The sequence below is a fragment of the Callithrix jacchus genome, chromosome 6, assembly GCF_049354715.1.
Source record: "Callithrix jacchus isolate 240 chromosome 6, calJac240_pri, whole genome shotgun sequence".
Lineage (NCBI taxonomy): Eukaryota > Metazoa > Chordata > Mammalia > Primates > Cebidae > Callithrix > Callithrix jacchus.
In genome coordinates, this window is record NC_133507.1 from 154,247,270 (window position 1) to 154,271,898 (window position 24,629).

At 57.8% G+C, this 24,629-nt stretch overlaps 2 protein-coding genes across 2 annotated transcripts in view; one reads left to right on the plus strand and one right to left on the minus strand.

Moving 5' to 3' along the window:
* Positions 1–1,616: 1,616 nt before the first annotated feature.
* On the plus strand, positions 1,617–8,265 carry SNORC (secondary ossification center associated regulator of chondrocyte maturation). Its single transcript, XM_002749907.7, has 3 exons — positions 1,617–1,702; positions 7,812–7,994; positions 8,076–8,265. Exons 1-3 carry the CDS (start codon positions 1,630–1,632, stop codon positions 8,183–8,185), a joined length of 366 nt encoding a protein of 121 aa, XP_002749953.1. The 5' UTR covers positions 1,617–1,629; the 3' UTR covers positions 8,186–8,265.
* Positions 8,266–10,821: 2,556 nt separating this feature from the next.
* Positions 10,822–24,629, minus strand: part of LOC100403559 (ephexin-1) — a 48,780-nt gene continuing 34,972 nt past the window's right edge. The window contains exons 6-13 of the mRNA XM_002749908.7: positions 23,727–23,856; positions 20,658–20,732; positions 16,922–17,011; positions 15,686–15,849; positions 15,021–15,176; positions 14,012–14,091; positions 13,182–13,286; positions 10,822–11,786 (exon numbers count right to left, since the gene is read on the minus strand). Of these exons, the coding sequence (XP_002749954.1) occupies positions 11,596–11,786; positions 13,182–13,286; positions 14,012–14,091; positions 15,021–15,176; positions 15,686–15,849; positions 16,922–17,011; positions 20,658–20,732; positions 23,727–23,856 (991 nt within the window). The 3' untranslated portion in view covers positions 10,822–11,595. The remainder of the gene's footprint in view (positions 11,787–13,181; positions 13,287–14,011; positions 14,092–15,020; positions 15,177–15,685; positions 15,850–16,921; positions 17,012–20,657; positions 20,733–23,726; positions 23,857–24,629) is intronic.

The window sequence follows — 24,629 nt, forward strand, 5'->3', positions numbered from 1 at the left end:
CCATGTCAAAAAAAGATTTGTGTGCTTTATAGAATGTGTTGTTCCTCCAAAAATTAACCAAAAGTACAAGGTAATTTCATATAAATACACACACTAAGAAGAAATTAAAAGTGAAGTGATGGGGGAAGGGGCTGACTTAGCAAGCTGAGGTGAAGCTGAGGCTTGAAGGGAAGGGGTGGCCAGGTCATGGGCACAGGGACTGCCTGTCGGGAGAGGGAGGGGAACACGAAAAGGCCTAAGGCAGGATCAGGTGTGTTCGTTGGGGGAGCCTCCTCAAGGCTAGTGGACTGAAACAGCGTGGGGTAGGGAGCTGAGCAGGTCCCAGGCAAGCCCATATCGCAGCGGGAAACCGTCATGGTATGAAAGGGGAGCTCTGGCAGAACTCTGAGGGCTCGGACGTCAGAAGTGAGGGAAAGAGAGACCTCTGATGACTTCAGTGTGTGGCTAGGACGTCTGGGAGGGGAGATTGGGGTTCCATTGACTGAGTGAGGGAAGAGGCACTGGAGTCAAGATTTGCGTTTGACACTGTAAGTCCGAGTCACTCATTAGATGCCCCTTGGAGCTGCTGAGGCACAGTGGGCTGTGGGGCCAAGTTCTGAGCCAGGCCCAATGGATGTTGTGAGTGTACAGAGGTCTAGGGGAGCAGAGAGCAGAGGAGGAGACAGGAGCATTTTAGGAGACTAGAGCCGCCCAAGGGTTTGGATCAAAACTGCTTTAAACATGCTTCTTCAGCCAGGTGTGGTGGCTCACGCCAGTAATCCCAGCACTTTGAGAGGCTGAGGCAGGCGGGTCACCTGAGGTCGGGAGTTCAAGACCAGCCTGACCAACATGGAGAAACCCTGTCTCTACTAAAACTACAAAAAATTAGCCAGGCGTGGTAGCACTTGCCTGTAATCCCAGCTGCTCAGGAGGCTGAAGCAGGAGAATCACTTGAACCCGGGAAGTGGAGGTTGTAGTTAGCTGAGTTCGCGCCATTGCACTCCTGCCTGGGCAACAAGAATGAAACTCCATCTCAAAAGAATAAAAAAATAAATAAAAGTGCTTCTTCAACCAGCACTGAGTGCCTACTCCTGGCCAGGCATGGAGAGCCCAGGGGTGAGCGGGGTCCAGCCTGTGTTCAGTGCTGCCTGCTTCAGGCCAAATTTCCTGGAGCCCGGGCCACGGCACTAACATGCAGATTCCCGGGCCTACCCAAGCCCCACTGAAACACAGTGGCCAGAGGCAGTTGCAAGTTTCAAGTTCCCTGGGTGATTATTTTGCATAAGAAAGTTTGAAAACCTTCCACTTTCAGTGGTCCAGGAGTAAGTGAGGGAGGTCTCTGTGTGCTGCGGGTGGAGAGACAGAGCACAAGCAATTTCCTCTTTCCAAGAGTGGGGCTGCTCCCAGGTTCAGGAAAGCATGTCTGTTCTGTGAGCTCTTGCTGTGTATGTGTGTGTGTGTGTGTGTGCGTGTTGTGTGTGTGTGTGTGCGTGTGTGCGCGCACGGGGGGCGGGCACGGTGTCCCAGGAGGACAGAGTTTGCATTGATGAAAACCTTTCCCAGCCCTTTGATGCCTTTCTCACTGCCCTGAAGTTAGCCAGCCCAGGCTTCCGAGCGTCCCGCCCGCCGCTGCGCTCACTCCTGGCCAGGATGGTCTCCTGTCTGGCCCTGCGCATGGCGCTGCTGCTGGTCTCTGGGGTTCTGGCCCCTGCGGTGCTCACAGGTAAGGAGTGAAGGCCCCCATCTCTGCCACCACCAGCCTCCCAGGGCCGATAACTACTTTGGGGCCAGATTCTCCAACGTCCACTGAGGAGGAAGCCCCCTCACAGGAGACGGGACAGCCATTTGGGGTAATTCTGCGAAGAGCTCTCGTGAGACCGGCTGGCAGCGCTGTGTGGGATGGACGTCTCCAGAAATTGTTAGCAGCAGGGATAACGGCCTTTGAAGAGGGAGGATGACCTGGGGGCAGGCCCAGAGATGTTTCAATGTTGGGGGGACATGGGAGTTGCTCTAGCACTTCAAAATCTGAAGTCTCCCAGGTCTGGGAGGCAGCCGGGGGCACCAGGCACAGGGCAAGTGGCTGAGGGGCCCAAAGAACGCAGAGCCTTGCTGATTACTTTTCAAAAGCTTCCCTGCTGATTTCTGTGATGTCCTTAGAGAATGAAGACCCATGTACTGTCCCCATCTAGTGAAAGGTTCCAGAGAGAGAGAGAAAACACAAGGTCCAAGATCCCTCTGCAAAACAGCGTGGACCTCTGGACTGAGATCAGAGTGGCCAGGTCTGGGGTCCCATGAGAGGGAGGCCTCCAGCAGGCTCCCAGGGGTCCTGTGTGGCGGTGGTGGCAGGGAAACTGGCCCAGGCTGGCTTCAGAGCCTGAGAGACAAAGGGCGCAGACAGGTCCCAGGTGGTCTTTGCTCCCGCTGGCCAGGAGTTGGGCCAGAGAGCAGCTGGCCTCTGTGTCACAGTCATGGGTGTCCAGGTGCCTGAAGCCTGGGCCTTCTGAAGGGTGCCCATGGGCCTGTGACAAGTGGACCACAGTCATGAGAGCACAGGCTGAAGAGAGTTGCTGGGGGACGACAGGCCTGGGAAGACCCCCTTGGCCACCCCCTGGGAGACCTGGGTGACAGTGAGGAGCCCTGGGGCTATTGGCTTCTCCCTGCACACCCAGGAAGGAGCAGGAGGCTGGGGTGTGCTCAGTCTCTGCCGGGGTGTTCTCAACCTCTCTGTACCTTCCCTTCATCTGTAGGATGGTGACACTGCCACCCTCTGCCTCACTTGCAGGGGCTGTGAGGCCTCGTGAGTTCAGATGTGCAGAGCTTTGGGTATGGGCCCCACATCCAGGTAGCGCTCAGTGAACGTCAGGGGAATGCGGATTCCGAGGCCTGAGCCCCTCCCTGGCATAGGGTGGTCTCAGCAGAACTCTACCTCCTCCCGCAGGCTGGGAGGGTGCCAGCCTCCTTTGTGGTGGGAGAGGCGCCAGTGAGCCATGCGGTGTCCCCAGGAGTGGGGGGACCTAAAGGGGAAGGTGGCGTCTTCCCTGGCTTGAATCCTGGGGCTGTGATCTTTGCGGCCCCGCTCACCAGGATGACGCTGCTTCTCCAGCCTGGTGGTCCATGTGGGTGGAGGGGGAGGCCCTGGCTCCTGGGCCTGGGGGCACTGCCTGTGCTCCAGCCCAGGTTCCAGCTCCTGTGTGGCTGACCCTCCCTGCCCAGGCTGCCGGCCAGAGTTCCCGGGCCAGACTGTCTCTAATCACTGTGGGCTGGTGGGCTTCCTCTGCCACCATAGGATGCCTTGAGGACAGCCAGGACCTCACCTGGCCTCACCACCCCACTTCCCTCCATGTGTCCTACCAGGAGCAGGCAGCCCCCGGGCAGGGGCTGGGGTCTCTGGGGCTCTGGCTGTTGTTCTTGCCATTTTGAGGGGAAGGGCGTTTGGGAAGCTCAGTACCCAACCCTGGGCTGGGAGCTCTGAGCAGGTGTGTACCCCCGGCCCCTGCTCTGTGGGCTGGGGTCCTGGGTCAGACAGGAAGCGGAGGAGCAGCCTCATGGGCTAAGGCCCAGGCCCCATCTGAGGCACAGGCCCTCCCTGTCTGGGCCTGTGGCCTCAGCTCAGCTACTGAGGTGGGAGCAGGCCGGGCTGAGTGGGCGGGAGGCCAGGGCAGGGATGAAAAGGCCCTTCATGGCCCACACAAAGAGTGTCTGTGAGTGGCGGCGCCTAGCCTCAGGGCCCTGTGGTCAGAACAAACTTATTTACTGAAAGGCAGGGCGGCTGGGGCCAGTGAGGCTGGGAGAGAGCCCGTGGTGCCCAGGCCTGTGGCAGTGCCACCAGGCCCTTGCTTCCCTGGGTCAGAGCGCCTGGTCACACCACGTAGCTAATTCTGATCAACGGAGTCTGGGCCTTATTACCACCCAGACAGATGGAACTTTCTCGGGGTCCTCCATGGCCCCACCCTTTGCCACCCTCACTTCTGTCCCCCTGGCCTGTTCACTGCTCGCCCCGCATGCCATGAGTTCCGTCCTCCACACCTTCGCTCCCGCCCCATCTCTGCCTTCCCAGACAGGACTCCTGCGAGGAAACCGACTGCTCTGCTCTGGGCTTCCCAAAAGGATAGATTTGGGGGAGGCCGGGAATTGCCTCCCTTGCCAGCTGTGCTTTCCCTTCTTACTGGAGCAAATTCTAAAAACAGATGAGGATAAGAAATGCCTCGGCCCCTCCCTAGCAGCGGCACCCCTCTTCCTGGTGGCTCGGTGGCTGAGTACCGGCTGTCATTACGAACACGTGTCTGCCACTTGGTCACCAGCCTAGGTTGGCAGGAAGCTGGTGGCCCCTGGGGCCCTGGCTGCTTGGGTGCAGATAGGTCCTGAGCCAGCTGTGAGGGATTCCTGTGACAGGACGGCCAGCGGCTGCAGACACATAGCAACTGGGCCTGTGTCCAGAGTGCCCCAGGCCAGGGGCAGCAGCTGAAGATGCTGATGTTCACAGTTACCTCCTTGTGGAAGATGCTTGACTGCATAGTCTGAACCGCCACCTCACAGGCCAGGAAGGTGGTGTTGGGGCATGAAGTCCACCTGCTGGGGCCCCAGGGTGAGAGCCGGATGGAGCAAGGACAGGCCCCAGCCCTCCTGATTAGAAAGCTTCACGGCCTGGCTGGTAGGAGGGGCTGTGTACAGTGGGAGGAGGCCAGGGCAGGTATGTCTGGTGCTGGGGGAAGCAGAGGCTGGGTCATGGGAGACAGATGGGGACAGGGCTGGAGTGGAGCTCCCCATAGCCCTGCTCAGAGGACACCCTCAAGGGTGCTGGGCTTGGCCGGGGACTGAGCCCTGCCACTCCTCGTCCTGAGCTCAGGGGTGATTCCCACAGATGCCACCAGGGTCAGCTGAGCCTGGTACCCAGCAGCCCTGTAGCGGCCTCTAGGTGCAGGGAGGTGCCTGCCTGTCGGTCTGCCTCAGGTATGTCATTTGTCCATTTATCTGGAGAGACAGGTAGACAGTAAGCCTAGATCCTGGCGCCTGCCAGTCGGTAGGCACACTCAGGCCTTTTTCCTGCCCAGCCCCCAGAAGCCTGAGGCAAGCACACCTGGGAGGCCTGGGGCCTTCCATGGAGGCTGCGAGGCTGCATATGCTCCTCTCAGGCTGCGACATGGGAGGCCTGGCTGGGTCACTACCCTCTCCTCTCAGGGTGGGCTTCAAGGTTGGCGGGAGGCTGACAGACACCAGTGCCACGGCCCTTGGACCCTCGGGAAGGAAGCCTCCCCCAGGTGAGGGCCAATGGACCTTCCACCCCTGGGGCCTCCTGCCAGAGGTTTTTCTGGAAAGGGGTTCTGCCTTGGGCCAGACCTGGGAAATGCGGCAGGTCAGCTGAAAGGTCAGCAAGCCGAGTATCAGAGCCGAGGCTGGCAACCGACCTCTCCAGGCTTGAGACAGGCGCAGGAAGCCAGGTCCTGCTAACATTTTATTGTGGAAAGATTTTAGGTTTACAGAAAAGTTGCACAAATAATCCAATGAACTCCAGGAGGCCATCCAGCTAGTCTCGCCAACTGCCGGCATTTTGCCACATTGCTGAGTTACGCTCCTTTGCCCCTAAATTCATCCGAAGAACAAGGACATTCTCTTACCAGAGTCAGCTATGAAAGCCAGGAAATGAGTGTGAAGGTGTCCTCAGCCACGCCCTGTTCAAACTTCACCAACAGACCCCAGCGTCTCCGATCACAGGCCCGTCCCTCCCGTCCAGGAACACACCTTGCACTGAGTTGTCTCCCTCGTCTCTGATCTGGAACCTTCAGCATTTCTTTGATTTTCCTGACTGTGACATTTGGGAAGGCCCAGTTATTCTGACTGACGCTGAGTCTGGGTGGGCTGATGTTTCTGCGTGTTTGCCCTAGATGGACACAGCTGGCCGGAAAAGCCTGGAAGGACCTGTGTCTCCTTGAGCATCCCCCTCTCTGGGTGCTGGTGAGCCTAGGAGGGCAAGGGTCTGGCTTGACTCTGTGCCCATGCCCCAGCGCTCAGCAATGGAACCCGTTGACAAAAGGTGCCCGAGGGTCGCAGGCTGCCCTGTATGACCTGTTCGCACAATGGCAGCCTCCCGCACGGTTTCTGGGCAGCACAACCGCTCCTGCAACTGGCCAAGTCTTCACCCCCAGTGCTCACCACTGAGGCACCTGACTTCCCCAAGCCTTGGTTTTCCCGTCTCTGAAATGGAGATAAAAGCAGTTCCCACACCAGAGTAGCTGGAGTCAAAGAGATGAGATGTTGGGGCCGGGCGTGGTGGCTCATGCCTGTAATCCAAGCACTTTGGAGGCCAAGGTGGGCGGATCACCTGAGGTCAGGAGTTCAAGAACAGCCTGACCAACATGGTGAAACCCCGTCTTAAAAAAAAAAAAAAAAAGAAAGATGAGATGTCGGGACACCCCCCAGCTCATCCTAGGGATCGGCTTGAGGGTCGAGTGTCTCTGGATCACAGTTTCTATCCTAGTTGAGATTAGGGCAGGAGGCCCGCCACTGTGGCTCACACCTGTAATCCCAGCACTTTGGGAAGCCAACAAGGGCAGATCACCTGAGGTCAGGAGTTTGAAAGCAGCCTGGCCAACATGGCAAAACCCCATCTCTAGTAAAAATACAAAATTAGCCAGGCATGGTGGCAAGTGCCTGTAATCCCAGCTACTTGAGAGGCTGAAGCAAGAGAATCATTTAAATCCTGGAGGTGGAGGTCACAGTGAGCTGAGATTGCACCGAGATTGCGCCACTACACTCCAGCCTGGGCCACAGAGTGAGACCCCATCTCAAAACAAAAAACTCCCCCACAAAACCCTGAGAGATTAGGGCATGGGCAGGCCCTTTCCTGCTAACACTGTGATGTCAGCTGGTCTGGCTGGGCTGGAGAGGCCAAGAGCCGGCCAACCATCCGCGTCTTGAGCTTCCAGCATTTCTGGGGCTTCCTGTCTGTTTGCCCGGGAATGGCCCAGGGCTGGGGTGGTGGGCAGGGGAGGACAACTGGGGTGGGCTGGCTGGTGAGGGCACAGGGCCCGGTTATCATGCAGGCATCTCAGCCTGTGCTTTCTGTGGGACCTGGGAATGTCTCCTTCCTGCTCTCTGGGCCCTGGGTACCCTAAATTCTGCTAACTCCCAACCCTATGAGCAGAGAAGGCCTTTCGGGGGGCACCTCCCTTACACTGAGCAGTCACTCCTGCCCACCCACCAGCCCTGCTCTTCAGGAGGCACCAACACACTGGCTTCAGCTTCTTAGGCTACAGAGGCCCCAGCCTGGCCTGTGCCCTGCGGACCCCACACCTGGTGCAGGGTCGCGCAGGGAAGCGGAGCGCCTGTGCCCCTCGGGTTCCCGGTGGGCCTCTCCTCCCACTCCTTGCAGCAGTGGAGCTCCCATGGATAGCAGCCTCTTCCCAGGATGAAGGCTGCTCTGTGTCTGTCGTCTGCCCTGTGGGGAGGGAACCCTCACAAGTGTCACTTCACCCAGGCCCACACAGCCCTGCAGTTCAGATGGAACAGGCCAAGCCCCTGCCCAGGATCTCAGGGCTTGGGCCCATGTCCCCTGCCTCTGCTGCCAGCCCAGCGTTCTCATGGCCTTCTGAGGCCCTTATTCCCTCTTCTGGGCAGCCTGGCTCCAGAAGCCACTGTGGGGTGACAGGCATGCGGTCTCCTGGTTTTGGAAGGCAATTTCGAAGCTGCCTTGCCCGGGAAATGAGAGACCCAGTGTAGCCTGGGCCCAGACCTCTCACACAGCGCCACGTGCAACTTGCTTAACCTAGAGATGGGGGGTGACATCCTGTCGGCTCTGTCACCTGGGGCCCGAACGCCTCTCCTTGGCCTTGCAGATGAGGGTCCGCAGGAGCCCGTGCCCACGCTGTGGAACGAGCCAGCCGAGCTGCCGTCGGGAGAAGGCCCTGTGGAGAGCACCAGCCCCGACCGGGAGCCCGCGGACACCGGTCCCCCCGCCCCCACCGCCGCGCCAGGACCCGAGGACAGCACCGCGCAGGAGCGGCTGGACCAGGGCGGCGGTACGGGCGGGGCGGGGGCGGCGGGGAGGAGGGCCGGCGGTGGGGGGGCCGGCGAGTGACACGGTCCTCTGTCCTCTGCAGGGTCGCTGGGGCCCGGCGCCATCGCGGCCATCGTGATCGCCGCCCTGCTGGCCACCTGCGTGGTGCTGGCGCTCGTGGTCGTCGCGCTGAGAAAGTTTTCCGCCTCCTGAAGCCAATAAAGGGGCCGCGCCCGGCCGCGGCGCGAATCGGCTGCTCTCCCGGCGCGCCCGTGTGTCCGCGCGTGCAGGTGTGCCAGAGCGTGAGCGCGCAGGTCGAGGGGGGTGCGCGCGGCGGTGGTGGTGAGGGTGGGCGTCGTGCACGCGCGCGGGGCGGCGAGGGTGGGCGTCGTGAGCGGGCGCGGGGCCAGAGGCGCGCCCTCACTCCCCGCAGGGGCGCGCCTGAGCGCACGGCCAGTCGGAGCACGCATGCGCTTGGCGTGCACGTGAGCGCGCGCAGGGCCGCGCCGCTCGGCATCCGCGTGCACCACGGCTGGAGTGCCGCGTGAGCGCGCGGTGTGCGTGCGCCCGGCCGCTAGGGCGCCCGAGCTGGTGTGCGGCCGGCGCTCTAAGCCGGGTCAGGGGCACCGTCACTGCCGGGGCCACGGGCGGCCACTTCTCTCGGCCACGCCTCCTCTGCTTGGGCCCGGGTTCGGGCCCTGGCGCTCCCCGCGCTCCCCAGGGCCTGGCCTCCATTCCACTCCTCTGAGGTCCAGAGCGTTCCGTGAGGAGGGAAGCGCAAGGGCCTGAAAGGCGACCGGAGACCCCGGGGCCCGCGGCTCCCTGAAGCCGGGTTGGGGGAGGTCGGGGGCGTCGGCGCTCCCAGCCAGAGGCCGCGTTATTTTGGGGGACGTCTTGTGACTCTGGGTCCCACAGCAAGGGCCCCATCTGCGGGCTCAGACCCGCAGCCCCAGGTGCCCCGGGAACCCCTCTGCCCAGGGAGCCCCGGGAGCGGGATGAGTCGACGGCCGACGCCGGGCGCTGCCCACCTGCTTGCGACGCTCACCCCCAGGCCTGGCTGGGCGGAGCCGGCAGCCGCTACGCCGAGGGTTCGTCTGTTCAGGGAGAGAAAACGGCTTTCCCATGTCCACTCACCCCACTTCACCCTCAGAGCCGGGGGAGGAGTGAATGAGGAACCGCCTGGCCCATGGTCCCCACCTGGAAAGCATTTAGAGATGTAAACTTTGATCCTTTGATCATTTAACCTGCGGCGCAGCAGGCAAGTGGGAACTTGGTCCCCACCCCAGTCCCCCGGGCCTTTGGATGGAAGGCCGCGACAGTTTGGAAGCCAGCAGACCCCTTGGGGGCAGCTTAGTGCATCTGGAGATTCCAGAGTGGGATGCTGCTGGAGGGCAGGCTGCTCCTGCTTTTTTAAAAACTATTTTTCCAGCAGCTATTTTGGCCTCTTGGGTGTGCCTGGGCTCCACGTGGCACCTTTTTTTTTTTTTTTTTTTTGAGACAGAGTTTCGCTCTTGTTACCCAGGCTGGAGTGCAATGGCGCGATCTCGGCTCACCGCAACCTCCGCCCCCTGGGTTCAGGCAATTCTCCTGCCTCAGCCTCCTGAGTAGCTGGGATTACAGGCACACGCCACCATGCCCAGCTAATTTTTTGTAATTTTTAGTAGAGACGGGGTTTCACCATGTTGACCAGGATGGTCTCGATCTGCCGACCTTGTGATCCACCCGCCTCGGCCTCCCAAAGTGCTGGGATTACAGGCTTGAGCCACCGTGCCCGGCCGCACCATTTTCTGCCATGACTTTTCCCCCTGGACACTCGAGGAGCCCAGGTGGTGCCCACGCACCTCTCACACACTGGGGCATGGGGTCAAGGCCTCATCCGAGTCTGTGTTAACAGCTTCCGACTCGACTAGTCTCCCCAAAACACACCCCTAAACGATTCTGCTTATAAAGGAGTGCTATGAAACAGACCTATTTTCCTAATCAGTTAACTTATTTCATCTCACATAACTTTGAGTAACCAAAGCCTTCATTACAGCAGATGAGCCAACTCAATCACGTCACAAAGCACAGGGGACCAATGGCCACCCGCTCCTTCCCAACCCTCCCCTCCAGGGATCAGAGATGTCCCCCTCTTTCCCTTTCCCCACTCTGCAAGCACTCCCCCACCAAGGGGTGCATCACGAGCCTGTCACCGGGACCAGGGGGCCCTCCCTCGCTGGTGGAACCAGTGTCACATCTGTGCCTCCCTGATTCTCAGAGGCTCTGAGGTCTCAGGACCGCCAAGCACCCTGCTGTGGCCTGTAGGAAGACGCTACAGAGTCCACTGGATCTAAATCAAAGGCCTGTTCCGGCGAGCAGGGAAACTGTCCTGGCAGAGAGCGTGGTCCTGGACACGCAGGACCCCTCAACACGCTGGGATGGAGCTGGGGCAAGGGGAGGGGCTGCAGCTCTGGGTATTGGAAGGTGTGAGGGTCCCAAGGCCTGTGTCTGGGCCGTGCAGAAGTCCCAGCCCCACGCCTGTGCTTAGATCACCTGTAGGTCCCCACCAGGGACACTGCAGGGCTTCTGCGGCCTTCCAAAGCTGTGTCCTCACTGCCACTGCAGCAGAGGGGCATCCGCAGCTCCTCCAAACAGCCCCTTCTGTTTCTGGAGTCTACAAGTGTAGCCCAAATCCACGCCCATGCTGAGGCGAGGCCCCAGCTGCTCCCCGCTGCTCTGGAAACCTGAAGCCCGTCCTTTCCGACAAGCCTCCTCCACCGGCCTTGAAGGGGTGCTCCTCTCTCCCTGCCTGGAACCAAACACCGCCTTCCTTTGTGTACCAGGGCAATAAAGAGTAGACCTTCATCTCCTTTATTTTATATATGATGCTTCTTTTAATGCAGCCAAAAGTGATATTTGCTTTTCTCAGAACCATAATCGTTACAAGATGCAGTGGCCAATTCATTCCTTAAAACACCTGGGCTCCTTAAGGGACCAGAAGACACAAGTTACATCCAGCCCATCAGGGAGCCAGAGGTGGGAGGGGTCCCCAGCCAAGCTCTGGCAGGCCTGCAGTGGAGCAGGGCCTGACCGTGCAGCCAGAGGCTGGCAGAGGCCCGGGGAGGGGTGGACAGAGGCGGCTGGGCTCTCAGTCCTGTGAACTGGAGACCAAGGGCAGCTCATCAAGCTCCGTCAGGCAAGGGCGGCGCAACCTGTGCCCGGTGGATTCTAACTGCTTCCAAGGTAGAGGAGGACACGTGCAGGAGATCATGTCGTCACCTTCTGCCTGCCTCCCACAGGAACTCTCTGGGTTGGGAGCCTCTTCCAGTCCCTGGGGGCCAGGGGCTGGGGAGGCTCTGGAGTGTGTCCACTCCCTTCCACCCCCTCGGAGGCACGAGGGTGGTGGCGTAATACTGCTGAAATCTTCTTTCTTACAAATGCATCAGGAGAGGCGTGGGCACCCTTTAGTTTTTGAGCAAGGGGCCAAGACACATGAGCACTCACTGTGTCAGCAGGGATGAAGGCTGGGCACCCCAAGCCAGATCCTGCCACCTGGGGAGGCGCTGGCCTGTGCTTCCCAGAGCTCCCCACCTTCTGTCGGGGTGGCCTGCAGGCCCTGCTCCCGCCGGCCCCCTGAGCGGGGGTCATTGCCGATTCCGGCTGCCCAGCTTCCTGCGGTCCTTGTTCTGACTGCGCTGAGGGTCATCCATCTTGTGGACACGGAAGCATTCCTTGAGATTCTGGGACCGGATCTTGGGATTCAAGATCTCTTCTGTCATGGAGCTGGGGAACCAGCCTCTCTCCTGATCGTGTAGACGCTCGCCAAAGATCCATCCTGTACAGGGAGGGGAGGGAGGGAGGGTCAGGAGCTCCTGCAGGGCAGGGGCTGCACAGAGGCTCTCTCCCGGCCCGGCCCCCATCTGTGTGTGGGACACTAGGGGATCCAACTGGCCTTTCCCGAAAGGCAGGGGCTCTGCACACCTCTGCCGAGATGCTCAGACTGGATTCACCCCCATAAGCTGGGAGGTACATGGGCACCTGCACAGAACGAGGCCTGCTCTGTCCCACTCAGTTCCATGTTGACTTTGGAACCCACTCTGGGACCCTCAGCAATTCTATGCTGCCCTACACGAGCCCAGGAGACCCCAAGGGCCACTCCAAAAAGCTGGAGACGCTCAAGGGGCCGGGGGGTGGGGTGGCAGCTGAGCACACGGGTGGCCACCTGGACTGTGTCATCCACCTCTTGTTGGGCAGATCCTCCCAGGCGTGGCCTCCCGACGGCCGGCGTGGTCAGTGGAGAGGGCCCGTCACAAACTGGCAATGCCCTTTTCTCCCTGCCCTGTTCCTCCACTTCTCCCCTTCTCTAGAGACCTCCAGGTCTTTGCTCAGAGCTTGTGGCTGATCTGTAGTGTGTCCCAACCTGGGGGCTAAGAGGCCTGGGGCTTGCCTTCTGCAGGTCTCATTTGGGAGGGAAGTAGGCTAGTTATATTCTGTGGGAAGAGGGCAGGAGAGCCCCTGGGGCTTTGGGGGCTCACAAGAGGGACTGCCTGGAGGAGGCCTCCCCCCGAGGTCACAGCCTGAGGCCTTCTACTGGACCCCGCAGGAGAGGAGCTGGGAAGGAAAATGCTGTGGTACACTCTGGGGATTTGGATCAGGAGCAATTACTGTAGAAACAGGGATGTGGTTTGAAAAAGGAAAGGGGGACCGTGTTCAGTTCTATGGGGCTGGGAGGAACTTCGCTTGGTTCTGATGACACCAGCAAGGGCGGCCTCCTGGCCCACATGGGGTACCGAGCCTGGGAGTCACAGGCTTACCTGGAAGCTTGCTGCAAATACAGGGCTGGGGCGGGGTCAGGTCAGGGTTAGGATGTTCCTGGTTGTCCTCCCTCCCCCTGTGATGGGGGTTCCGAGGCCAGGGCCAGGGGAAGGGGGCACAGAGCCACCACTGGGCTGAGCCCACTGTGAAGGAGGAATGGTGAGGCCTCCCAGTTCTAGGGAAGGACAGGGAGGTACTGAAAATATTCCTCCTCTCAGCCGAGGAAAGGCCAATGAAGCCAGGATGGCAGGTGTCCAAGCGGACCATCTCAGGGAGTGAGAGACGAGGCGGGGCACCGGCCCCACCTGCCCATCAGCCAGCGGTGGCAGCTCCTTCTCCACCTCCCCCTCATTCTTTGCCCAGCAGGGCTCCATGCGGCATCCCTGGGGGCTCCAAGGGGAGGTCCCGGCCTCACCGTCGTCAGTCTTGTCCAGGATGTTGAGGATGTCCGCGAGCTCCAGCGTCAACTCGTCTGGCTGCTGAGCCACGTACGGATGCACGCACTGGACCTGGGGACAGTCTGAGGGACAAGAGACACAGGCACGTCCCCACCACCGCGCCACTACCTGCCTGCTCCCACTAAGCCCGCGGCTGAGCCCTGCCTAGAATGGGAAAACTCCCTCAGCAACTGAAGAAGGCTCGTCTGAGGAAGAGGAGGGTTTGTTTCCAGAGAAAACGTTATTAACATAGCCAGGAGTTCTGGGAAGAAAGGCGTGAATAAAGCCTGTGAGGTGGCCTTTGTTTAAACTTCAGAAGGAACCTTTGTGGCTAAAACTACAGGCATTCACCACCACGCCCGGCTAATTTTTGTATTTTTAGTAGAGACAGAGTTTCGCCACGTTGGCCAGGCTGGTCTCAAGCTCCTGACCTCAGGTGATTCACCCGCTTTGCCCTTCCAGAGTTCTGGGATTACAGGTGTGAGCCACTGCGCCTGGCATTTTTGTATTTAGTAAGCTTTTTGGGCACCTGGCAACCCTAAAATAGCACTGGAGTTTGGTCCAAATTCCTCCTGGTGACTTTGTGGCACCTGTCACTTAAGGCCTGTCCAACATTTGCACAACGTGGGCATGTCAGGTTCCTGGCTGGTACTCAGTTTCCATTGGAAGCAGCCCCTGGGGGCCCACGCGGGCCTCTGTGACGACCCGCTCAGGGAGGGCTCCCTCCAGGCAGGCGCACATGTGCTGGCGGCAGCAGGCAGGGCTGGCCCAAGCACAAATGATGGCCCCTTCCCCACGGGTCACTTACCCAGCAGCCGGGATGTGAATGAAACAAACTTGGTCCTCCTGTTGGGGGCCAGCGAGGTCATCCAGCGCTTCATCTCACTCCTGGCACAGGGAAGAGGACAGTGTCCCAATCTCAGAGCAATAGCGGCCCTCAAGATGTGCGCCAGGCTTCCTAGCTAGCTGCCCCTCTGATCTGCAGCCACCGTCCTGAGCCCACACCAGGGATGGCTCAGGGGAGCCACAGAAACGGGCTGGTCCAGGGTCTGACACACATAGGAACCCACAGAGGGACAAGGGAGCACTCCCATGTTCCTGTGTGAGGCTTTCCAAAGTCAGGCGGTGAGGGTGAGCCCTAAAGGTAACAGCCCCCACCAGGTAATGCACAAGAGCACATTCTTTGGCCACAGCCACGCCACCAAAGCCACAGTTTCTCATCCTCACAGGCCCTGCCCTGGTCCACGTTAGCTGCAGCCTCAGGTCTGGGCAGGGGAGGCTATCTGGCGAGTTGTGAGTGAGGGGCAGCTTCGGAGCCTCGGCAGGAGGAGAGTGGAGCCTCAGCTCAGCAGGCCACGAGGGAGTTCCAGGCTCAGGGCCTACAGAACATCTCTCCCCACACTTAGCTTGCTTATCCCTCTTGGGGGTCCCAGCTGCTCAGAGAGCTGAAGAGATGAGCTCAAGACCACAGAAGTGGGCAGGCAGGGAGGAGGAGGACAGTAGTTCTCTACTCAGCCTGACTCAAGGGTTCTAAAACAGCCCATCCGAAAAGAGGGACTCGCCTGGAGTCTGAAGCCCCAAGGGAACACACACGCATGCAAGCGCACGCACACACGCCATACACACAGGAAACTGTAGCCACCCCCAGAGACCTCACAGAAAGTATTGCCACAGGGTCTGGGTGGGAAGGATGGCCAGGTCAGCCCCACGAGGGGTGTGTGTGGTGCCTTGTTCCACCTGAGACAGACCCATAGGCATCAAGGCCACACCGAAAGGTGCCACGGGTGGCGCCGGGCATGTGGTGGCAAGACACTCACTGAGAGGATGCCTTTAGCATGTAGGTGGCCTCCCGGTCATCCGCGTTCTCCAGCAGCCGCAGGATGAACACGTTGGCCAGCGTCTGGCCTTGGTCCTCCAGCTCCTCCACGCGTAGCAGGCCCCGAGGGGCTGAGTCAAATACCTGGTACTTGTCTCTGGAGATCGGGGAGACGGGCAGTCATGTCAGCCCCAAGGCGGCTTGTGGGGGTCCCAGGAGAGCCACACTCGCCAGGCCAGCGAGCCTGGCTCCACAGCGCTGGCCAATCTTCACCTCCTTCTGAAGCTCCCACCTGAATGCCTGTCTCCCGCACCCCGAAAGGGTGACCCATCCCAGGTGCTGACAATGGACAGCACCATGGTCCTGCCAACGCTGATGACCCCACCATGGCTGCCCTGCTGAGCACTCGCTATGTATCAGATGCTGGGCCCTTCACTGCCATAGGAGTAAAACCCCCGATTTACGGGAGAGGAAACTGAGGCTCAGGGAAGTGAAACAACCTTGGCTAAAGGCCCAAACCTGGGCCACAGCAGAACAGTCCTTTAAATGTGACCCAAAAGCCCAAGCTCTGTCCCGATCCCTGATACCCCCAGGCCACAATGAGACCCAATGCCTAACATGTTCCTCTGCCCAGCAGAGTGCCTGGTGCCCTGGGCCCCGACTCACCCCGGAATCTGCCGGCAGATCACCAGCAGGTCGTTGAACAGGAAAAGGTAAATTTCGTGGAAGAGCTTCTTAGTCCGCAGGGTCCGGGAGGTCTTGGGGCCCGACATCTGCTGCAGCTCACCCTGCTTCAACAGCCAGCGCGAGTGGGAGATGATGGGCACCGACTGCAGCGGAGAGAGGGCGTTAAGCGGGCCATGCCCACAATGTCCCTCTCCAGGACACGCCCCCGGTGCTGCATCTGTTACATTCCCTGACCCCTGCCCAGGGCCCCGACAGATGAGGCACAAGTCGGGGGGAATGGTGGAGTTCTGGACAGATACAGAGAGATGGCAGGGCTGTGTGTGTGTGTGTGTGTGTGTGAATGTGCACCCCTGTGGGCATGAGTGTGTTTTGCGTGTGCTTTTGTGCATGTGGACTTGTATCTCTGTGTGTGGACTGTGTTCCATGCACCCCCATGTGAGCTTCAAAGTGTATGTGCGTGTGCATTGCTGTTGACGTGTGTGTGCGTGTGCACTGCTGTGTGGACACCGTGTGTGCCTGTGGGTGTGGCGGCTGGTATCTGTCATCATTGCCCCCACCAAGCTCCACCTGTTGGATGCAGAATCAGAGAAGGGGCTGAGTTCACAGTGGAGAGGAAAGAGTGGGACTCACGGGGCAAGACCAGGCCTGCGGCTGGATGGCTCAGGGCAGGCACCTGGCACCCAGCAACACGGGAAGCCCAGAAGACCACCTCTGCCTCCTTGAGTGGGGCTCAGCTCCCAAACCAAGCCTGACCTCAGGGACCCTCTGTGGGCACAGTGTGCTGATGTGCCCAAGTTCCCAGAAACTCAGGCCACAGGGGCCCTTAGGGGCCCACGAGTACCTGAATTTTTCTGTAACCTTTCAGGGAGGTTGGTAACTGCCAGAGCCTCCCGGTTTGAGAATCCCTGGAGTAGCCCCCACCACACCCTCCATGTAAACTGACTGCTCAAGACCACGCAGCCGGCAGGTGAGAGCGGGATCCTCACCCTCATCCCTCTGGCTGCACACCAGCCCCGCACTCCTGTCTCTCAGGAGACAGGTCTGGGTCACCGTGATGGTGTTTGATGCCTGGCAGCAGGCAGGGTGGCTTCAGCGGGAGGTCAGGGGGCCGGGGTGACCTAAGCATGGCCAGTGACCAAGGACCTAAGCAAGGCCAGCCAGGCCCAGTGATCTCGGGGCTCGGGGCACAGGCTCACACCAGTCCCTCCGGTTCACCTTGATCTTGAACTCCATCTTCTTCTGAATGCTGATCATCTGCTCTGTGCGGCTCATTTTCCTGACACCCTCGTTGCACGCCTTCACCACCTGGGACGAGAAGGAGGACACATCAGGCCACCACAGCCAGCTGTCCCAGCCCCTTCTTCCTGCTGGGTCAGGCCCCAGAAAGGGCTGAGTGGCCATGTGACCAGGCTCTGTGCCCACAGCTGAGGCCAGCCGGCCAGTCTCTATTGGGCTGGAGCTCCTCTTTCTAGTGCCTTGTGGGACAAAGGCAAGTGGGAAAACCTGTTAGTCCCAGTGGAGAAAGTTGTCTTGCCTTTGGTAGGAAGCAAAGTCCAGAAAACACAGGCATGAACCATTTCTCCTCCTCTGCAGGCCAGACGGACCAGCAAGGCTCTGGGCTGTTCTCCCCACACCCTCCTGGGAGGCAGCCCAGGCCCCAAGGGACCTAACAATTTCACACTTCCTGGAACTCCTGAGGACTCATTCTGAAGAAAGAAAATTCCATACTGACACATGGGGCCTGGCACAGGACCAGGCTTGCCACAGGCTCTTGGTCAGGGCACATCAATGAGCACTGTGCCCAGAGAAGTGTGAGCAGGGAGCTCCCTGCAATGTTGTCTAGAATGAGAAACGTGATCATCAGCCCCAACGGCCATCATCGCATTTGACTAAAATAATTATGAACTATGCATATATGCAAGAACAGAAATCCAGGAGCGAGGCAGGGACGCCACATGCACTCGAATGTGGAGCAAAGCTGCTTCTAAGCCACAAGCCCTTTTTGCAAAGAATACAGTGGTGTGTGTGCTGTGTGTGCCGTGCTTATGCAGCATGTGCTGTGTGTGCAGTGTCGTGTGGTGTGCCTATGTGCAATGTGTGTGTGCACTGTGTGTACGCATGTGATATGTGCCACGTGTGTGCCATGTAGGATAAGTACGTGCTATGTGTATGTACAGTGTGTACTGTGTGTAAGCATGTGCAGTGTGTACTGTGTATGATAGGTATGGGCCGTGTATGTGCTGTGTGTACTGTGTATGATAAGCACGTGCTGTATGTGCACTGTGTACTGTGTGATGTGTATGTGTCATTTTTACTGTGTGATAAGCATGTGCTGTATTGCAGTGTGTACTGTGTGATGTGTATGCACCATGTGTACTGTGTGCTGTGTGTGTACTGTGACATGTATGTGCAGTGTGTACTGTGTGATAAGTATATGCTGTATGTGCAGTGTGTACTGTGTGATGTGCATGTGCCATGTGTACTGTGTGCTGTGTGTGTACTGTGACATGTATGTGCAGTGTGTACTGTGTGATAAGTATATGCTGTATGTGCAGTGTGTACTGTGTGATGTGTATGCACCATGTGTACTGTGTGCTGTGTGTGTACTGTGACATGTATGTGCAGTGTGTACTGTGTGATAAGTATATGCTGTATGTGCAGTGTGTACTGTGTGATGTGCATGTGCCATGTGTACTGTGTGTGCTATATGTGCAGTGTGTTCTGTGTGCCATGTGTACTGTGTGATGTATATGTGCCATGTGTACTATGTGCTGTGTGTGTACTGTGTGTGACATGTATGTGCAGTGTGTACTGTGTGATGTGTATGTGCCATGTGTACTATGTGTGGTGTATGCTGTATGTGCAGCATGTACTGTGATGTGTATGTGCCATGTGTACTGTGTGTGATGTGTGCTGCATGTACAGTGTGTACAGTGTGTGACATATGCAGTGTGTACTGTGTATGTGCCATGTGTACTGTGTGTGATAAGTACCTGCTATGTGTATATGCAGTGTGTACTGTGTGATAAGCATGTGCTGTATGTGCAGTGTGTACTGTGTATGATATGTGGGAGCTGTGTACATGCAGCATGTGCCCTGTGAGTGTGCTGTGCAGGTGTGTGTGCACAGGTGTCTGTTTGGGACAAGCTGCAGCATGTCAGCAGGGAGGGTGAGGTGGCTGGAGAAGTTTACTGTTTTCTTTTTACTTACTAGCATTTTCTGAGTTTTCTGGTATTGAGTATAATTATTTTATAAATCAAAGAAAATAAACTTTTATTTTTAAAAAGCAAGCTATTAGAAACAGAGTATACCTTTCATTATAAGGAAAATGAAGATGAAGGCAGAAAAGAACTTAAAACAATAGAGAATGCACCCCTGGCCCAGGGCTGACCTCCGGGACACGCTTCTGGGGCACATGGGCCTTTCACAGGCCATGGTGGCCCCGTGTGGCCGCTGTCAGGTGGGGGCTGGAATGAACTCACATCCGGTAAATAAAAGGGAAGCTGTGTTTCCAGAGGTGGGCGTGGCCCCTGGAGACGCTGCCCGCCTCACAGGCCACGATGCCCCCAGCTGCCCTGCTTCAGGCTCCAGCCTTCCCCACTAGGCACAGCGTGTAACTGCCAGAGGAACTGTGGTGCTAACTGGTCTGGGAAGGGACAGGGGAAGAGGCCTGAGGTGGGAACCGACTGCATTAGGGTAGGAAGTCCTCATGTCTCCATGTGGCTGAGAATGGCTGTCAGATGCCCACTGAAAGTGATATTCTTTTTACTAGAGTGACAAAGAAGTGGAATAGACATCCCTCGCCTTGCTCTCCACCATGATGGCATCACAGGCTCAATGGAGGTTCCCCACCACAGCTGCCAAAAGCCGGCTCTTAGCTCCAGCTGAGGCCAGGAGCCAAACGCAGCAGAGCTTCTGAGGACTGAAACGTACTCGATGGCCCTTCCTGCAAAACCCCTGCTCTGCTCCAAACCTCAGGAGAAGCCATCTCTCTCTGAGGATCAGGAGATGGTCCAGAGAAAGGGTCCTTGCACTCGGGCAGTGCCAGTGAATCCTCTCACCGAGATGCAAAGGGGTGACCAAACTCCAAGGACCGGGAGAGTGGCATGGAGGGATGGGTTTGGAGCAAAGGGCTGCGTCAGGGCACAGGGAGAGGGGGAACCACCTTGATGAGCCTCGCAGGAGGGAGGAGAGACTGCTTCTGACATGGAGAAACAGGCAAAGACAAGCCTGGGGTCTGTGTGGGCCCCAGATGCCTGCACAGAACGACACCAGGTGGCTGATGAGAGGAATCAGTGCCTGTGCATGACCACAGCGCTCCACACTGGTGAAGTGTCCTGAGGGCCACGTTGCTGTCCCGACATTCATGCCAGGCACAGTAACAGACAGAGGGTGGGTATGTAAGGCTGGAGCAGGGAAGCAGGGTGAAGCAGGCTCTACCCAAGCCACACCTGATGCTTTTTTTAAGCTCCAGTGACTCTTCTGAATTGCAAAAGCAAATTTTATTTTTTATCTTTTTATTTTTATTTTTTTTGGAGACAGAGTCTTGCTCTGTCGCCCGGGCTAGAATGCAGTGGCGCAATCTTGGCTCACTTCAACTCTGCCTCCCAGGTTCAAGCGATTCTTCTGCCTCAACCTCCCAAGTAGCTGGGATTATAGGCATACACCACCATGCCCAGCTAATTTTTGTATTTTCTTAGCAGAGGCGGGGTTTCACCACGTTGGCCAGGCTGGTCTCGAACTCCTGACCTCAAGTGATCCACCTGCCTTGGCCTCCCAAAGTGCTGGGATTATAGGCGAGAGCCACTGCGACTGGCCTACAAAAGTGAATTTTAAAATGAATTTGCATTTTCTAAAAAGACACACGGACGCAGGGAGCAGGGCCGGGAAGGTGCGCCTGGATGAGGAAAGCAGTGGATTGGGACACCTCACAAGAGGAGGCGAGACTCACCATTTCCAGCTCCTTGTGAGCGTCCAAGGCAGTGCACTCCCGCTCAGAGCTCTCTTCTACCCTCTTCAGGATGTTCTGCGCACAGGGAAAGGCTGCGTTACTTTCATCTTTTCTGACCTCTCCTCCCATTTCCCACCTTGACCGTGGCAGCCTCCCTACTGCACCAGTTGAGTCCCTTGCTGCAGTGCGTGCACACACATGTAATGCATACTTCAAGCACACTGCACACACATGCACAGAGCCATACACGCATACACATGCATACATGCATGCATGTGCACACATGTATGTCTACCTGCATGCCCACACACTCACTTAGACACACAGGCATCCATACACAACGTGTGCACAGACGCATGCATACATAGGTGTGCACACACACAGCCTCCATCTGATGAATGGAGGGCAAGAGCCCGCAGGTGAGGCATCCAGCAGTGGGAACCGTTGTGCTCAGTCAGGGTCAGCACTGTCCCCAAGGGGAGCTAAATGCTTATGGGACAGGGGTAGGGGGACCACGGGCTTCCCTCTCCCCCCTGGGACCGTCTTTTGGCCCCAGGGCTTTGCTAACTTTGGTCTTATCCATGAAAGTGTAAGAAAGAGTCTTTTCTCCAATTGTTCAATTTTCTTCAATTAACGAAAAATCATGCCCATACTGCTTTCACCTGTAAGTTACAATCTTGGCATTGCTCTATAAACTTTACATGGTTCCCTCCTAGCAATCCTTGCCCTGCTCATGTTTTCTGACTGGCTTTTGTCCTGTAAGTAGGCTGGGTGCATCTGAGTACCAACAACCTGTCCCAGCTGCCAGGTGCCATGGTGGCACTAGGTGCCACCCCTGACAGCAGCCCAGGCCTACCTTGTGGTCACCCGCCTGCCTCTGCCTAGCAGCCAACCCAGAGACCTGTGAGACTCACAGCCATCTCCCTGCTTCTTCCTCCCTGTATGTGGTCACCACACCTGTCACTAACTGTCCCCCTACTTCCAAATCCCTGCTCAACAGCACAATCCAGGTGCCATCTTTTCTCCCAGGAATAAAAGCTGCATCTGACCAGGTGGCACTGTGGCCTCAAGCGCAGGGCAGTATGTGTTCCTTAGCCTGTCGTGCCAGCCTCCTCAGTGTGTCCCAGCATGCTACCTGATGTGGGGACTCACCGTTCTCTCCGGAATGGCCCCCAACCCACCACCCCTTTCTCTGGGCCCTTCCCGGAGCGCCCACCCTATCCCATCCCCATTCCACCATTATCTAATCACCCCACTTCTATCGATTTTATTTATTTATTTATTATTATTTTTTTTTTTAAATGGGGTTTCACCATATTGGTCAGGCTGGTCTCAAACTCCCGACCTCAGGTGATCTGCCCGCCTCAGCCTCCCGAAGTGCTGGGATTACAGGCGTGAGCCACTGCACCCGGATTCCTATCAGTTTTAATCTTATTTTTGTTTTTCATCTTATAGAAACTAAGATTTTAATATCTCCATATATGTACTTTTCCTATAAAATGTCCTAAATTTTTTTTTCTCTGCGTAATTGGGAAACGTTACTGTCTTCTGTTTCACTTTTTCCAAGTTGAAAAGGTATTTCCCATGGAACTGGGTTCATCACGGCGTGGGGTTGCATCCCGGCTGTGCCCTCGTGTTGGTATCTCCCGTTCGCCCCAGGCTGGGGTTTCTTCCCACACCTGCTTCCTTGGCCTCATGCTCCCAGGCCTTTTCCTCCCAGATCGGGCCTGGCCTCTGTAATTCTGCCCCTTCTGGAGTAGCTGCCCCTAGGTCTTTGGCCTCTCACCTGTCTGACCTCTGACCTCTGCTACCTGTGGCTCCCAGATCCCCCTCAGCTCATGCCCCTCAGGGCCACAGCTGTATTCCACACCATCCACTTCATTGACCCAGCTGCCAATGGCTCCCTCTGCCCAGGGCATCAGTAGACAGGGCCCCAGCACCTGTTAGGCAGAGGGGGTCTCGGTCCTGCCTCGAGGGGCCTGGCTGGAGCCTCCCTCTTCCAGAAGCCCCATCCTCCCCAGGCTCCCATGGCTCCAGCTCTGTGGATTTCCTCCTCCTTCACGGTCGTTCCTTCCCAGTCCTGGCTGTGTCCCTGAGTTTGGTCTCAGGCCCTTTCTCTCTCCTTCCTTGGTGGCCTCTTTGATTAAATGCCACCTTGATGCCAACGGCGCCTGCCTGACCTCTCCCTTTAACTCTGACCCCTTATGCTGAACTGTCCAAAGTCCCCTCAAACTCAGCTCATCCTGCCCTGAACTCTGAGCCCTCCCTGCCCCAAGTCCTCCCCATCTCAGCCACAGCCGCACACCCCCAAATTGCTCAAGGTAAAGGCCGAGGGGTCACTCTCGCTTCTTCTCTCTCAGCAAGTCGCTGATTTCAATTCCCCAACATCCCCGCTGGGCCCCCACTTCCTGACCCAGCCCCACTGGCTGTGGAACTCCTTCCCCATTTCCGTCACCCTCCGGAGCAGCCAGGGCCAGCTCCTAAAAGTGGGTCCAATCAGGGGACTCCTGCCACACTGAGGACAGGGCCCAATGTCTTCCGTGCAGCTCAGGCCCCGGTCCTGCCTCTGTCTCCATCCCCACACCCACTCCTGTCCCCATCACATTTCCGAGCTCGCTGCTGGCCTTTCTGCCCGTGAACCTTGCAGTCCCAGGGCCTTTGCACCAGTGGTTCCCTCAGCTGAGAACGCTCTTTCCTCCACCCAGTCCCACCAGCTCCTCCTGTCAGCCAGATCTCAGCTTACATGTCACTCATCTTTCCTGACCTGTCCCAACCCCTGCAACTGGCAGTGGCCAGCCAGCCAGCCACCCCTGTGGTGCCGGCCCATTTCACTGTCCCCACGGGCTTCCTGGCTGTGTGTGGGTCGGTCTCTCCTCTCTGCGTGGGGCTCCCTGGAAGCAGGGGCTGTATCCTCACTGCCCAGAAACATGCTTGGTGCACATGGGAGGAGCTTAGTTAGTATCTGTTGAACCGATAGACCTAGAAAGCCCTAGAAAGCCGACAGGGCCCCAGAATGAACACAGGAAAGGCTGGGAGCCCCGCCTGTGGGTCAGGGGGAGGAGGCTGTACCTGGACCAGCAGCTTGAGGCGTGTGATCCTCTGGAAAGGTAGGATGAGGAAGGAGGAGAAGGGCAGCCCCTTGCACTTGGGGTCGAGCTCTAGCTGCGCAATCAGCTCCCGAAAAGCCGCCTTCTCCTGGCTGGGGACACACACATGTGGAGTAGGTCTCTGGGCTGCAGGAGGCATGAACTGGGGACTCCTCCTCCCCATCCACAAACTCCTGGGATCCAGACGACCCATGGGTGCAGGAAACACGTTGATTTCTTTTGGTCAAAAGGAAAACAGACTGTTCATGTACAAGTGAAATCACAGTAGTGGCTCCACATGCCTGGCCTTGAAGAATCAGCACAGTATGTTGTGTGGGGGAGACACACAGTGAGATGATTTTACCCAGCGGGAAACTGTGGCAAGGTAAACCGGTAAACCCGCGTGGTGACAGGAACGGGCAGCAGGCCGGAGACGCTGCCAGGACAGCCTGTGCCGCTTCTGACAGGTGGGCTCAGCAGTGGGCCAGGCCACAGTGCTGACGCTGACGAGGGCGGGAGAGCTGGAGGTGAGCCTGGCCCCATGCCTGTCACTCAGTGTCTGCGCTCACATGGCAGGGCGGGCTCTCGGGCGCTGTGAATGCTTTCTGCTGCATGCTGGCCTTCTCAACGTTTATCCTCAAAACTAGCCTCCAGATTCCCTCCAATTCCAATTTCCCTATGCCAACTGTTAAAACATCCAAATGCCCAAAGACCCAAGCTCGAAATCTGCACCATGAACCCCACGGCTTGGTGGAAAGGCCAGTGGAGTGCAATGTGCAGACGCCGTGACTGGAAAAGTCCCTCGGCACTTCTGCGAGGAGCCAGCATGGCCTTCTTGGCTGACCCCAGTCGCTGAAGCAGGGAACCTCAGTGCGGAGGATTCAGA